At 40.6% G+C, this 13,145-nt stretch overlaps 1 protein-coding gene across 1 annotated transcript in view; it reads right to left on the bottom strand.

Moving 5' to 3' along the window:
* col4a2 (collagen, type IV, alpha 2) overlaps positions 1 to 13,145 on the bottom strand; it is a 62,631-nt gene that overhangs the window by 12,854 nt on the left and 36,632 nt on the right. Inside the window, exons 5-22 of the mRNA XM_085384718.1 lie at positions 7,853 to 7,987; positions 7,719 to 7,763; positions 7,262 to 7,378; positions 7,104 to 7,172; positions 6,924 to 6,959; positions 6,779 to 6,832; positions 6,643 to 6,678; positions 6,275 to 6,316; positions 3,964 to 4,038; positions 3,830 to 3,874; positions 3,654 to 3,701; positions 3,530 to 3,565; positions 3,400 to 3,444; positions 3,136 to 3,193; positions 2,547 to 2,648; positions 437 to 586; positions 280 to 351; positions 38 to 189 (exon numbers count right to left, since the gene is read on the bottom strand). Coding sequence (XP_085240844.1) covers positions 38 to 189; positions 280 to 351; positions 437 to 586; positions 2,547 to 2,648; positions 3,136 to 3,193; positions 3,400 to 3,444; positions 3,530 to 3,565; positions 3,654 to 3,701; positions 3,830 to 3,874; positions 3,964 to 4,038; positions 6,275 to 6,316; positions 6,643 to 6,678; positions 6,779 to 6,832; positions 6,924 to 6,959; positions 7,104 to 7,172; positions 7,262 to 7,378; positions 7,719 to 7,763; positions 7,853 to 7,987 — 1,317 coding nt within the window. The remainder of the gene's footprint in view (positions 1 to 37; positions 190 to 279; positions 352 to 436; positions 587 to 2,546; positions 2,649 to 3,135; positions 3,194 to 3,399; positions 3,445 to 3,529; positions 3,566 to 3,653; positions 3,702 to 3,829; positions 3,875 to 3,963; positions 4,039 to 6,274; positions 6,317 to 6,642; positions 6,679 to 6,778; positions 6,833 to 6,923; positions 6,960 to 7,103; positions 7,173 to 7,261; positions 7,379 to 7,718; positions 7,764 to 7,852; positions 7,988 to 13,145) is intronic.

The following is a 13,145-nucleotide window of genomic DNA, read 5'->3' on the forward strand; positions in this document are numbered from 1 at the left end:
CAAGTAGAATTTGTCTTTTTTTTTTATTTTGCCTTACTGCGAACCCTTCGTCTCCTTGGAGACCTGGATCTCCTGGATCACCTTCCTGACCAAACTCTCCAGTCATCCCCGGATCGCCAGGATCACCGGGACGGCCGAGTAAACCAGGTATAGCATTTACAACGTTGCACTGACATTCTCCATGATCACCTAAACGTACACAGGAGGAAATTGTTCTGATTAAATGACTGCTTTTTTATTTATTTAGAATATTAACAGTTTAGAAAACTACTACTTCACCTTTTGGTCCTTTGGAGCCTGCGTTTCCAGGCCTTCCTCTCTCACCTGGGGCTCCCTTGTGGTACTCTCCCCCTAAAGGCAAATAAAACTATAATACATAAAGATGTAACAGATTTTACAAACAGAGACAACAATAAAAGTAACCTGATTCCCTCACATGTCCCTTTTGGTCCAGGAGGGCCCATCTCCCCGCTGCGCCCCTTGGCTCCCTGTGGTCCTGCACTGAGAGCAGGGCGTCCTGGTTCACCTTGTTGGCCCTTGTCTCCTTTATCTCCAGCAAAACCTTCTGGCCCGAACAAAACGAAGACTGATGGAAACAAACAACGTTTTCAGAAGTTATTTCTGTGGTTATAACAACAGTCCAGGAGTTTTGACATCGGCACACGCCTCCTATCACAGTGGTACAAATATAGTGTTAAAGTTGCTTAAATCAGGGGTGTCAGGCTCCAGACCTCAAGGGGAGGCGTCCTGCAGGTTTTAGATCTCACCCTGGGTCAACAAACCTGAATAAATGATTAGTTCATTACCAGCCTCTGGAGAACTTCAAGACACGCTGAGGAGGTAGTTTAGCCATTTAAATCAGCTGTGTTGCATTAAGGATACATCTGCAGGACACCGGCCCTCGAGGTCTCGAGTCTGACACCCCTGGCTTAAATCATTCCAATTTCTATTAACTTTGGAAAGTCAAACAAGGAATTCTCAACCTATAACATCAAATAGGGTTACCTAGTAGTTTCATATGTAAAAAAAACAAAACAAAAAAAAACAACAGCTATTTTCCAAGTTTTAGTTTTAAGTATCAGGACATGATAAAAAGCAGGGCTTTCCAGATTGATTTATTGATTTATATACAACCAAAGATGAACAACAACATAGCATGTATTACAGAAAGCAAAAGCTGCTGTGTGAAGAACTAAGTACAACCTTACTGCCTCCATAGGAATTACAAAGGTAAGTAGTAGGCAGGAGCCAGCAAATTAACCCGAATGTCAGAATACAATGTTCAAAGAATCAAACAAACCCAAGAACTCAGCCTCCACAGACCTCAGTTAGCATGTTAGCCGTTAAAGTTCATGACAGTAGAATAAGAAAAAGACTGCAGGTTTCTTTGGGAGAGTTGCCAGGAGAATGCTTTTCTCTTTAAAAAGAGCATGGCCGCATGACTTTGGTTACCTTATCATTGGGTGTACTTCATCACACACTGCTTCTGTATTTTGGCTCAGTGAAAGAGACCTGGACTGCATGGCTATTTATATCTCTTGTCCTTCATCCGAAGCACTGAGACGATATCACTCATTTTGATTGACGCTACTTTTCAGAAGTGAGCACAGCAAGGCAGACAGTTTTCTGAAGTATGTAGTAGGAAACACTGTCATCAAAAGGCAAGTGGAGGTTAACCCATTCCCATCTTTTTCTGCTTAGGCTACGCCCAAGGGGAAAATGTGAGTCACCACAAAGTCACAAGTTAGGCAGATTTTGACAGATGGTTCCTCCACAGTGAAAACGCAACTCCAACAAGGCCTGGGAAACTAATACTACTACTGTAACTGGGTGAAGGTGAAGGTGGTAGAGGTGGAGTTTTTGGCCATTTTATTTCTCCATATGACATGAAAAGGGAAACTACTTATGAGTCTTACAAACAACGTGTGACTCAAAAAGGCAAATGCTGATCTTTTACCACATCGGTAGAAACCTGGTGGTGCTTACTAGAGAGAACAGCAGCTGAAATGATAGTTTTATTTTTTACAGTTGTTGGGATAGAAGAAGGGAGTACACAGAAGATTATTACAAAGGCCCATAAGACCAGCTTCCTAAGTTTGTGTTTATTGATGTTAGTTATATCAAACTCCAGGCAACCGGCCAGGGTTTTTAACGTTTCCCACACTTTCCCGTCAAAACATAATAACAGAATCTTTGCCCCACATAGTTTTTTGGGATCTGTTCACATGATCCTTTTAAGGCCTGAACCATGAAATAATTGCCAGAAAATGCAGGCATTTTTTTTTTGCAATTTAGTCCTTAAAATCTATTGTGCTGTTTCTTTCGATTTTTCAGGGAGAAACAAAAATCACACTGATAATGTAAAAGCCTCAAAAGCTCATATATCAAATATGATATACTTGGCTTTAAAGGGCTGTTCACGTGTTAGCAGGTCGAGCCACAAATAACCAGTATGAACGTGCAGCAGTCAGCTGCTCTTTTCATAACAACTGCGATGTTGTTTAAGTCAAAGGTTTCGTGTCCTTCGAAAGCTTCTGTTTACATACCTTGTTGTTCTTCAGAGGCAGGAAGTCCTGGCAGACCAGGAACACCTTGGTCTCCAATCGAACCCCTCTCTCCAGGTAAACCTTTCTCACCAGGAGGACCGGCTTATAAAGTCAAAGAAAACACAGGAAGCATTTTTTAGCATTTACGCAAAAGGTAACATCAACAGCTTCCAGGCATGGTTTGCTAAGAAATCATTCAGACAATGGTAAACCAAACTCTGTAACACTGTTCGTATAGAATTAGTCTTTGTTGCGTTACTTAATAATACTGATTTCAGTGTCACTTTATTAATGTTGGACCATCTTTGTTTCCATGTCAGTATAACAAACATTTCTAATGTACCCTCAACCAGATGCCATGAACAAATGTTGTGTTGACATCCCTCCTGGACAAGAGCCTTGACTGAAATCTGAGCTCATGTAGACTACAATAACCTTCTTTAGAGTCACTTGACCTTTGACCTTAGTAAACTTGCCTCATTCCATTGAGTGGCTTATCAGCACAGTTTCGGATTTATCTTAATCAAAATAATTTTTCTGGTTTCCACTGACTCATTATTTGACTGTTTCTCTTGTGTTAGTTACTTACCCGCTGAGTCCCAAAAAGGCCCTTGTGAAATCACCTCTCCTGGGTCACCAATAACACCCTGAAACACAAATGCATCCTAAGTCTTTCTGTACTCCTCGGTACTTCAACTAATAAGATATTTGACTGTCTGTGTGTGACTGTCACGTGCACATTGTGCTGTTTTTAATCACAATATCATAACTAAGCCATTTATTCTAAATAACTGTCTACACCTTCTGTTGACCAGTCATTTAGAAAAGAAATGAAACAGCATCAGGTGCTCACCTTAGGACCATCTCTGCCTCTTGGTCCTCTTTCACCGTAATCACCCTACAGAGAGATGTGATTGTCAGATTAATAAACTGTGTTTTATATTATTTTAAGAATACAACCATAACGTGACATCTCTTTTTACCTTTCGTCCAGGTCTTCCATTTGCACCAGGTGGACCCTAGAACAGAAACCAAAGCAGCAGATGACATAACAGCAGGACAAAGGAAAGTGGTTTGATAGCATGTTTAGAAGTATGCTGAGCTAACCCGTGGTCCAGGCATTCCTTTTATTCCACGCTCTCCTTTGTTGTCTGCCTGAAATCACACAAAATAAATCCAGTTAATTAGAAATAATAATAATGATGAACATCGCACTTACGTGGATGTGTTATATCTGTGTTTGTGATCTAAATGTGTATGATGAGTCATTAGTGGTAACATACCAGCGCCCCTCTTTCTCCTTTTACACCTTTGTCTCCAGGATGACCCTAAAACAAAGTATTTTTATGATATATGTTAGTGCTTGTGACGCTCCCTCTTATTTTATCTTCAAAGGTTTATGAGCAAAAATGAGGACCTGAAATTCAGTTGCATTGAACAGAACTTGCTCATGTGTATCGTTTCCTGGAGGCCCTGGGGGTCCAATTTCTCCCTGTGGTGAGAGCATACATACACAGAACTGTTAGCAGCAAAATATATGAAAAATATAAAAATATATTATACTTCATCCTTTTCTCGCCGTTTCCCCTTTCTTAAGAATGGCTTCTTTACAGCCAGCCTGTTTCTTAAAGATATGAATTTTGTTCACCTCCTGCAGGCATCCTATTTTGTCCTCCACTAGTCCAGTTTCTTAAAATTTTTAAGGACATCCTGCTGAGATATGACACGTAATATTTATTTGGTAATAACCTTGCTGATGCAAAATAAACCCCAAACTGTTATGCCTGGCAAACTGTTTTATCTTTGGCATTTTTCTTCATAAATTCATTCAAAGAAAAAGGAACAAACGATGTGATTTTGTGGCAGGTTGTTAGTAACAAAGTGCCTAAACATACCATTACAGTTGGTTCTCTGCTACATTTTCTGTTATGTGTAAACACAACAGTGTCATGGCTCCTGTGTCATTGACACAGTGTTTTGAGTTTTTTATTCTTTGTTCTGGCTTAAGAGATTTGCTGCTGCGTTTTCGGTGTTCTTGTAGTTATGTTTTTGGTTTTGCTGGAGCACTACGTCTTTGATGGTGATTGAGTCCTTGAGTTTCTGTAAATTTCTATTTCCAGTTAGTGTTCTGGCTTTTGTTTTTTGTTACTTTTTTTTTTAGCCAGCCTGTGTTTCCTGAGTCTTGTCTTGTCTAGTCTGTCTCTTTGTTTGTCACTTCCTGTTTTATTTTGCTAGTCTTCGTCTCATGTGCTTCACGTTCAGTTTTGTTCCCTCCGTCTTATTAGTAGATTCTATTCAGTTGTGTTCCCTGGTGTCGCTTTTGTGCCTTATTGCCTTGTGTGTATTTAAGTGTTCAGCCTTCCTCTGTTCTTGGTTATGTTGTTGTCAAACCTTCCCATAAAGCTGTGTTTCCTGTGTGTTCTGCGTCCCATTACAGATGTATAGGTTAATTCAGTGTTTCCCAACCACTGTGTGAAGATTATCCAACTTCACCTGATTGGTATTATAAGTGAATGGTGTGTAGTGACAGGCAGAACAATTACATTATCTTCCACTTGAGGGCAGTACAGCTGCTTGTTACAGTTAGGTGGGTAGCCAACAGAAAAGACTGTTTTCTACAGTCATTGGTTGGCAACTGCCAGTAAAACAGAAGAAGGCGACTAAGAAATACAAAAGTACATAGCCATGCTGCGAGTGAGACAACGTCACAGGTAATGGCGATGGATAATTATTTGAAGATGATGTGATTAGTCTGACCTGGCTCAACTAAACAGGCCCAGGGTTCACACCAAGTAAGTAAAATGAGAGTAAATTTTCATTATATTTCAATAAATATACTTTTTGTGACATTTTTTGTTTGCTTGTGTGCCGTGTGATTTTTCCAATGTGAAATATGTGTTGTGGCTCCAAAAGGTTGGGAAACACTGGGTTAGTTTACGCTCCAGAGTTCGCCGAGTGTCATAGTGTAATGTTTTGAAGAGATTTCTGCGTTAAAGCCACTTTGGGTCCACCTTTACTTGCCTCACTGCTGTTAGGTGTCTTTTTTATGTCTAATTGACTAAAAAACAGAACCACATTCCTCTGAAAATGGTCAGGTAAGGAGATTGAGTGAAAACGCAGCCAATGTCCCAAACAAACAAACAAACAAACAAACAAATAAATAAATAAATAAATTAATTAATTAATAAATTTCAGAGAGCCTGGTGAACTCTTGTTCAAGACTATTTTAATAATGAAAAACAAAACAACCTCTAGCTTCTTGCAACACAAATATAAAGACATCAGTGGTGCCACCAGACTGTTGCACAGTCCTACTTAGAAGATAGATTTACTACAAAATACCTTTTTTTTAAAAAAACTTTTTTCTTTGATTTTCATTGTTTTATGATGTAACACTGGATATTTTCCCTATAAAAGCTTTTAAAAATCGATCACTACCTCACACTCTTAGAGCAGAATTGCTTCTGTAGCTGTGCTGCTAACACTTCACCAACATCTGTCCCCAGTTTGAAAATGAATCTGTATTTATGTAGCTGCCAGACAAATATTCAGGAATTAAAAGAAAAAATACTGGGATGCATATACGTTTTTCACACATTTACAGTTATTGAAGTAGCAACACACACACACACACACACACACACACACACACACACACACACACACACACACACACACACACACACACACACACACACACACACACACACACACAAATGATCACTCACTAGATCTCCTCTGAGTCCCTTAATGACTCTGGTCATCGTACCCTGTCAGAAAGAAAACATAATTTGAATGTTTATTTTAAACACATTACATTCACTCACTGGTCACTTCATTATGTGCACTTTATCCAGTGCTCATTAATTAAAACATCTAATCAGCCAATCACATGCCAGCATGTATTCAAAAATGAAGACATGACAATCTGCTCAGATATAAATGTGTGATACTATCATATCACTATGGAGCAAAATCTCTGAGGGATGTTTCCAGCACCTTGTTGAATTTATGCAATGAAAAATTGTGACAATTCTGAAGGCAAAAAGCCTAATGACGTGTCTACATAAGTGTTTATTTAATATTGCTGCCTTACCTTTGGTCCAGGAGGACCTGGAGGACCTGGGGGACCCTGGGAGAAGACAGAAGGATATTCGTATCAATCACGTTACATAATAACAGGTCTGAAACTATAAAATAACAACTAAACTAATGAATTGAAAGATGTGAACCTTTGGTCCTTGCACGCCTCTGTAACCTCTTGACCCTGGATCTCCTGGAAACCCCTGAATAAAAAAAAAAGGATCAAATCGCAGATCTTTGGGGGACACTGCAACCAGATAAAAGTAATTTTCTAGGTTCGTTAAAGGATCTTACAAATGCTCCATCAAATCCTGGTGTGCCGGGATCACCCTGAGGAGGGACGGTTAAAGATGCATAAAGTTAGTAAGTTTGATATTATATGGATTAAGTCTTGTCACGCCATGAATATAATGTGTTACACTCGGATGTTCTCCTTAAGAAAAGGCAGGTTTGGTGTGGAGTCCTCTTTCTCACCCTGAATCGCTGCATGTACACACTGATCTCCAGATTGTCTCCCTTCTCTCCTTTCCTGCCTGGTTGTCCCTGAGAGTTGAAAACAAAATATACAGTAACTTACGGGACATCAGTCTCTTTGTATTAATAACTATCTAAGCAGACTTGGCATTACGCACAGGAAAACCTTGGGAGCCTTGAGAGCCGGGAAATCCTGGTGCCCCTGAATCTCCATGAGTCCCGTTACAGCCATCTGCACCTGGCTTCCCTCTGGGCCCAGCTTGTCCTGGGTGTCCCTGCAGAGAGAGCGACACAAGCAGAATCAACACTGTTTTCCTTCTCTCACCCCAACCAGTCGCGGCAGATGGCCGCCCTCCCTGAGCCTGGTCCTGCTGGAGGTTTCTTCCTGTTAAAAGGGAGTTTTTCCTTCCCACTCTCGCCAAAGTGCTTGCTCATAGGGGCTCATATGATTGTTGGGTTTTTCTCTGCATGTATTATTGTAGGGTCTACCTTACAATATGCAATAAGTGCACTGAGGCAACTGTTGGTCTAATTTGGTGTTGTATACATTATTTTGAATTCAATTAAACTGAACACTCTCCCACAACGTTCATCCCGACAGCATGGTGTACTCACAGGAATACCGTTGATGCCAGAGAAGCCAGGTATGCCAGTCATTCCCTGTGGAGCAACAAGAATTGCACATTAAACAAAATAGCTGTCATTGTCATGTGTTTAATAGTTTACAGAGATGAGACATGAGCACTTACCACGCTTCCTTTAGGACCTATGTTTCCATCACGACCACGGTCGCCTTTCTGCCCCTTTGGGCCTTGGATGCCTTCATCTCCTGTTCGCCCAGGTGGCCCCTGTGGGCCCTGCGGACCAAGAGGCCCAGGACGGCCCTGAAATTGGAAAGATAGGAAAAACAGAGTTGATAAATTTGAAGTCAAGGATGCAACACATCAAATAAACTTCATATATGAAAAAAAACTTTTAAGAATAAATTGTCAGTTATCTTCTTTTGTTTCAGTCATGACTGTTAAAGCTAACACTGGTCATATCTCTGTTAGCAACAAGGGTGAGAGCAAAGAAATCGCTTACTTACCTGGTTTTAATTCCATAAGGAAACAAAATAATGAGAATAAGACAAGTGTTATCAAGAGATACAAAAAAAAACAAAGGCACCAAAGCATCACAACAATGCAACAGAAATGTGTCAAGCTGCATTCTGATTCAATAATAATTCCCAGTGTTTCTCTTCTCCACACTATTTTTTATTTTTCAAACTTCCAGTTGGAATTTTGGTTTAGATCACCAGGGGGAGACATACACTTCCCCATCTTTTTCCGTACCTTTCCCCTTCTCTTTACACCCACCCAGTGGCTAAACTTTATACTGCAAATACCCACTAACATGCCTCTTCACTCATGTTAGCTCTTTTTAACTTTAAATGAACAGACTAAACCACACTCACAGAAATATCTGCCTGGAAACAGTTCAAACATGATAAACATCAGCTGGAAATGTGGCACGTGCAGGACCTGAGAGCTTCTAAGAGCTGTGCACACTGTTATTTTAGGACAGCGATAGGGCAGCGAGGAGATTAAGTTAATGTAAATAAAGCCAGACTCTGTTGTCAAATGTCTCAGTAATGAAAAGAGAAAGGGCAGTTGAAATGGCTGTTCAGCCATATTCAGAGCGTTTGAGGCTGCAGACATCCCCCTAATCTGCAAGCTAAATATAACAATTTGATTATGATACCCAGAGTGACGAAAGGGAAAAGGCAAGCATCTCTCTGGGAGAGCCTCCCAGAGGCAGAAGCATCTGCAGCTGAGAGTCTGCTCCATTATTATTATTATTTATATTCCTATCTCCTGAAAGTGACCTCAGAATAACTGTTCACGTAGGCGTGTTAAGGCACCCATAAAAAAAATGGAAAACACAGCACTTAATCTCATCACAGTGCATCATTACAGTTATTCACACACTCGAGGGAGCTGCTCGATGGACCCGCAGAGTCAACGATTATTGGTGGGAAGAAAACTGAATAATATGAGAGGAGTACTTTAAGAAGGGGTCATAAAACACGTGAGCATGGGGATACTATGGGAACTTGCTGTTTTTGTATGATCCTGGAGTTCTGGGTCAGTAAGTGGTGCTCTCAAAGGTTTGGAGGCCAAACAGTATCCCTGTGAGAACCAACAAACACAGTGACGTTGTTTGTCTGCTGACAGAACAGACTGTGTTCACTGCATCATTCCATGTTTGGCACTGATCACCACCTGCACTCATGTATATATCATGTATATATCTATCCACTTAGCACTTTTAATTCTTATTCTTATTTTTATATTTTTATGACAGTATGTTTGCACTGAAGCACCGCAGCAATTTCCTAATGTTGTAAACCTGCTCAACATTTGGCAATAAAACCCTTTCTGATTCTGATTCTGATTCTGATTCTGATTCAGAAGTCCTTCGAGCGGCGTTACATGCAGCTAGAACCAGCGAGCCGAAAGGAATTAATAAAAACGCAGGGAGCCTAAATAGTGTCGCACAAAAATTCAAACAAGCTCAAATCAGATGCAGAGAGTGTGAGAAAAAGCCTCGGCCGAACTCGTGTAATTGCAACCGTAAACATGCAGCATGTGCATCCAGTGTGTGTGTGTGTATGTGTGTGTGTGTGCGCGCTTTGCCTGTGGGCGGATTTTTTTAAGCAACCAGGTGTGTGCTTTGTCTGTGCACATTGATGACCCAGCAGATGTTGCCTATAGAGCACAGCATCGACGACAGTCCTGTCAAAACCATTCACACGCAGCCTGAACCAGGGCCAGCGTGATAAACACTGCTCTGAATTTTACATTTACTTTTTTTTGTTTCCATTAACTCTGCACATACACACAGATAATAAGCATAGTCCTCATGAAATGAAGATTAACTAATTTTCTGAAGACAAATGGTTCTGGCAAACCAATAGCTGTCTCAAATATGTGTGTGTGTGTGTGCACGAGAGGTCCTTGTCTAGAAAACTTGTATAAACTTTGTGCTCTGCTTTGTATCTGTCAGCATGGGCTAACAAGAGAACCGATAAAGGATTTTTAGAGATCGAAGAAGAAGAGTGGTACAGTGAAAAGGATGCCACCATAATGCTTCTCACTTTACCTTTGAAAAACTGGATCAGGTATACATTTGCCTTTAGATGTGGTTGCGTGGTTGTCAGAGCTTGTCAGTTGTAGGGATGTTAAAAACTCGCGTAAAGCAAACAAACCACACCTGTTCCACATCACATACAGTAGCCAGTTCATTTGGACGGTAGAACTACGCCATTTCCTTTCTCCTTAATTCTCAAATGCACTAAAAAGTCTCCCTTCAGTCCTCCCCACTTGTTAAGGAGAGGTCCTCCACACTGTACCATTTCCTTCACACATCCATACTCCCCATTCTTATCTACTCTCACTACTTCCACCCTTCACTCCCTCACCTCCTCTCCAAAGCTCTCGAGTGTTCTCCCTTTGCATGTCTTCTTCCCCTGCTTTGTCAGTCTGCCTGCCCTTCCTGTCTCCACCGGGGGAAGAATGACCAAGAAATCAGCCGCTGATAGAGACCATGAATACATGCACAGGCAATGCCGGTCAGCTTAGTTGTCAACTCCTCTCCCTTTGAAGGCTGGTCATAACTTCAGCAGAATATGAAGCTCAGGAGACCTGTCTCTGAAATAATGGCCGTCTGCGCTGCTTTAGTTTTCTTTCTATCACAGACATACGTCATACATCTGGACTCTGATCTCGTGAGCTCCACAACGCAACATGGATCACAGCTGACAAGTATTTCTTTAACTTCTGATTAGAATACTCTACACCTAAAAAAATAAATAGATACTGCAATGAACTCCCCAGAAACTCTGTTGTAGTGTGAATTAAACATACACGAAAGACCAAAAGATTAAGTTCATTAGTCAATATCAGAAGAGTTATTTCTACTCAAGTATTACCAATAATAGCAGCAACTATGAGAGTTCACTCTAAATGTAGTTTTTTTCTACTGTGGCTCAGGTTCAGTTATTAAATGATCAAATGAGGTCACAACAACAGATAACAGTGAACTCTGGAGGTTGTTAGAAGAACTATTAACTAAAACCACTTTGACTGTCTACAAAATTTAAGTCTTTCAGTCGTATTATTAGGCTCCTTGTCTTTTATTATATCCTCTTGTTTTTTAAAAAAAAAAACCCACACAAACAAACGGCAGATTAATTGTTAAACTAACTGCATTAATTTTATTCATTTTTATGAACTGAGCTGAATTCTTCACATTAAGCTCTGTGCCTTTCTTTGTGTTATCTGTGTTTTGCCCATTTTTGCTTGATGATACAGCATCGACTCTAAATACAGCTTACTACGCTGTATGTGGTGATTTTTGAAAATTCATGGAGCAGGCGTACTAGGAGGCTGAATACCCTCATTATTCTAATTAGAGGTAATACAGCAGATCTAAACCACCAGAGCAAGAGCCTTGGTTTAGATGTACGTGTAGTTTGTAGCAGTTAGTGTAAATTATCGTCGTCAAAAGAAAAGATTTCATAGGGTCAAATAAACAACAGAAACTGAAACATGGGAAAACAGGTGAAAAGGAGTTGAAAGGAAATACAGACGACAAAATACAAAGTAAAACAGTAACACAAAGAGTGATAACGAGAGCGCGCAAAGAAACTGTGGTTGTCAAAAATTCCAAAAGGAAAACTGTGATAAGCAATAAAAACCTGATGGCTTCAGTCACTTCCCACATCGTTTAAGGGGCATAAACTCATTTGCACGACTGGAAACAAACACACACACATGCACAAAGCAGGTCATTAAAACATGTCACATCAGAATCTATTTGGAGAACCTTTGTGCTCAATCAACAGCAGAGACTTTCTAGAGGTTACAAGCAAACCTCAAAAATATGCAATGCACCTGATCATGAGGCGCTGTTGACCTGCGGAGGTGCGGGTGTGGATCAGCTCGTCTTGGTGAAGTCTTACAGTCAGAAACAATTAAAAGCAGCTGTTCACATAATTTTTTACACAAAAACTCATTTTCCCATTCGCTTTGTGAACTACTTGAGCCCCTCTGGGTGGTTTTCAAGAAAATTTAACAATGCCCCTGCGCCTCGCTCTCAGTTTTATTGCATTGTTTTCATTGGAAATGCTTCTTCAGCTGAAGCTGATATTCATTAAAACCTGTTCACAATGAAATTGTGGAATAGAAAATTAAATAGAAATTAAATGAACACCATCTGAATTGATGAAACTACAGGTGAAAGCTACACTCAACTGCTCTCTTATTATTTTATGCCAAGTGGCCTTCCTTATCCAGCCCCAAAAGTGATTTGTGTCTTTGTGTCCCAGGATCAAAAAAAGGATCGCCACTTAAAGAGCAACTACCTGATCTTTGGTAATTTAGCATATTTCTTGCTGCAGTTATTTAGTGTACTATGCACTTCATGATGTCATCTCTCCTCTGGCCATGCCCACCCACACTCATCAGCGCTGCAGACTTCAGCCAGAGATGTCAGTGACACCTGGAAAGTTTAAATATTCATCAGTCACGTTCTCCGGCTTCATTCCCACTGCCAAACATCTAGCCTGTATGACACTTCACATGTGTTTTTGGATTTCCCATTGCCATATTAGCATCCACATCTGCTCCACTGCTTTATCTGTGTAAGCTTCAGCGAGCAACTTTATGATGTATCACTCGTATCAAGAAATCTCTGAGAAAATCCCTCCTCTTCACATGCTGTATAAAATGCCGTAACCCCCTCTGCGTGCACGGGTGTGTTTACATTTCTCATTCCTAAATCACAGATCTATTAAAAGTTCCCCCGTCTGACACCATAAATTTCATCTGGGTCCAGACTGTCCCCTGGGGTGGACAGTTTTGGAACGACCCATTAAGAACAGGATGGGAACGCACGGCCCGATATGCAAACCTCTGACATCCGAGAGGAATAAAACAAATCAATAAACAACTGGCCGGAAGCTTGCCCTGTTATTCCATCTGTTTGTCCGTCCGCAAA

This window comes from Rhamphochromis longiceps, linkage group LG16, assembly GCF_057381845.1.
Source record: "Rhamphochromis longiceps isolate RC_006_pf linkage group LG16, R_longiceps_female_GT1.1, whole genome shotgun sequence".
Classification (NCBI taxonomy): domain Eukaryota; kingdom Metazoa; phylum Chordata; class Actinopteri; order Cichliformes; family Cichlidae; genus Rhamphochromis; species Rhamphochromis longiceps.